Below are 2,781 nucleotides of genomic sequence, written 5' to 3' on the forward strand. Positions count from 1 at the left end.
TATTTCAAAGATCAAGTAAATAAGCAAAGAAAATATTTTTAAAATAATCAGAAGAAATAAAAAATTAAATAAATTAATAATCAACAAATTAAAATATAATGTTAATTTAAATGTTACGATAGAATGTTAAGAAGAAAGTAAATAAAAATCATATGTAATTATTAACAGCTCTGAATTGCAACAACAATAATAATCAGTATAAATAATATATGCTCGTGTTTGACCTATCCATCTACTGATTAAAAATCACATGATTTTTAATTATTTATTAATTCTAAAAGAGGGTCTCTGTTAATTATGTACAGATTAAAAAATTCGAAAAATTTTGCAAATTTCGTCTTATTAAGGATGTCTTTGAAACGAACCTTGCCCGCTGGCCACCGGAAAGACTGATACCTCTCTCGCCTATGATTGTTTTATCACCATAAGGCAGCAGACTGAAATCTCTCTTTAACTGACACACTTCAATCACATGATTGTATCGAACCTGCTCCATATTTCGTCCAAATAAAATATTCTGTCTCACCGATCCGGCAAACAGCCACGGTTCTTGACTGGCATAGGCAATTTTGCCGTTAATTTGTGAAAAAAAAGTATATAAAATAATCAATTGGGCCTTGGCTTCTGTCGAGGTAAAAAAAATTGCGGAATAATGTAAGTCGGAAAGTTCTCTTAACCACAAGTTAACCAGAAAATGAAAAACTGGGTATAACTGTTAAAGACGAATTATCGACGTACTTGAATAAAACCTTTGTGCAAACGCAGTTCTTTCAAGATGACGTTCATCAGGCTGCTCTTGCCCGCACCGACCTGGCCGACAATAGCAATTAGTTCATTAGGACGCACATTTATGTTTATATTATGCAAGGTGTTTTCCCGTTCATAGCCCTGCCACTTGGCGCTGCCATTCTTGATTGAAATGCTGTACTCGACACACTTCGGCTGGTCTACGATGGTGTAGTCCTTTTTATTTTGTTCAGACATTGTTGTGCAGACAGGAATCTTGTCTGCAAAGATATAATTAAACTTTAATACTTATGTACACACGTGCGATTACATTTAACAATGCATCAACGGAGAAAATCTGTATCTAGATGACAAAAGACAGTTATACATATACTTCTAGGTGTTCTTGGCGGCGTATGAAATTGCGAAGTGTGTAGGTTTCGTGTAATAAGTACAAACACTTGAGTATAATGTATCCATTACATGATTTGTATCAACAACTCTCTCTTTCTGAATTAGTTTTCAAATGATTGACGCATAACTGGCAACAATTTCCTGATAACAATGTAAATAAGGATTTTATTCTTTATTTCAAGTATCAATTTTTTCTTGAGTGTATATCGATATTATTACGTAAACAGTTCTTTTATTTAAACAATTAAATATTCTAGATGTTGAAACCATTTATTTTAGTCTTTATCAGCTGTACGATATCTCGTACACATATAAATTTTTATCGTTTGTTTTTATTTTTGTAAATTATCAATCAAGAATAAATACAATGACTAATAATGATTACAACAAGTGCTTAAAACATTTCATAGTTAATTAGTTTAATAAAAAGTTATTTACATATTAGTTTCTATTTTTGATCGTTTGACTTTGTTTATAATCTCTACTTGTGTCTACAAATAAATATTTTTTTTAAAGAAGTTAAATCATACTCACTCATATAATAAATATACGGATATAAAACTACTCTCACAATATTATAAGTAAGAAGAAAAAAATTTATTGTTATACTTATGTTGATCACAGTAATGGAAAAATTATGTAAATTTTTTTAACACCATTTTAGAATATAGAACAATATCCACTTTAGAATATAGAGCGATATCTGTACTTTTTAAACCTGTCCTATTTCGAAGTCTTTGTATGACTGACGTACTTTATACCACAAGTAGAGCAAACCTTAAGACTCCTGAGTAGCCACTACAGCCATGTTGAATCGTGACGTCAAAGGCGAAAAATGACATGTTAATTTTTGTAACGTGCCACGTGTGTAAACAAAGATAATTTGGATAAAACGAAATGATGAGATCGTTTTAAAATATTTGTAAAAATGGTCGAAGATGATGATTATACTCCCTGACAGTCAGCCTTAATGGTACTTTTTTGTACTTTTTTTTTTACGCCAATAGTAAACTTTTAAAATTATAGATAAAAATAAAATTATAGTTAGTGACATGAACCTTTTCACGGGAAAAGTACCAGATATGTCAATATATGTCATATCTATAGAGACATGGCGAAGGATTAAACTTTTAGTTCATAATTGCGCAAAATTTGTTCAAATTCAAATAATTCTAAAATAAATCAATGTCATTTAATAAATAAAATCATTTAACCTTAAAGTACACATAAATCGGTGTGCATATAAGTGCATTTTACATAGTAAGTAAAAAGTAGTAATATCACATAAATTATATGATTGGTGCATTTGTGAGAAAGTAAAAAAATAAACAATAAAATGCCAAAAATAACAAAAAAATGATTAATAAATTTATTTATTTGATTAAAGTCGAAAGATAATAAAAATATAGATGTATAAAATTTGAAAGACTATAATTATTATTATTATCAAATAATAATTTGTATATCTATCAACGCACGGCGCAGTCTGGATTTTGTTGCGTAGGAGGAGGGAGGAGAGAGCTCCTTTTACCTACAATTGATTGCTTACAGCACCGTTTGCCTACATTTCATTAACTTACCAAATTGATTGCCTACATGTATCCATTATTGCCTACATGTCAATTGCCTACAAGCGCTTTT

General features: G+C 29.9%; 1 protein-coding gene across 1 annotated transcript in view; it reads right to left on the minus strand.

Moving 5' to 3' along the window:
• Positions 1-984, minus strand: part of LOC108759352 (multidrug resistance-associated protein 4-like) — a 5,501-nt gene extending 4,517 nt beyond the window's left edge. Inside the window, 2 exon segments of the mRNA XM_018504734.1 lie at positions 371-584; positions 743-984. Coding sequence (XP_018360236.1) covers positions 371-584; positions 743-984 — 456 coding nt within the window.
• Positions 985-2,781: the final 1,797 nt, after the last annotated feature.

This window comes from Trachymyrmex cornetzi, unplaced genomic scaffold, assembly GCF_001594075.2.
Source record: "Trachymyrmex cornetzi isolate Tcor2-1 unplaced genomic scaffold, Tcor1.1 scaffold1803, whole genome shotgun sequence".
Taxonomy (NCBI): domain Eukaryota; kingdom Metazoa; phylum Arthropoda; class Insecta; order Hymenoptera; family Formicidae; genus Trachymyrmex; species Trachymyrmex cornetzi.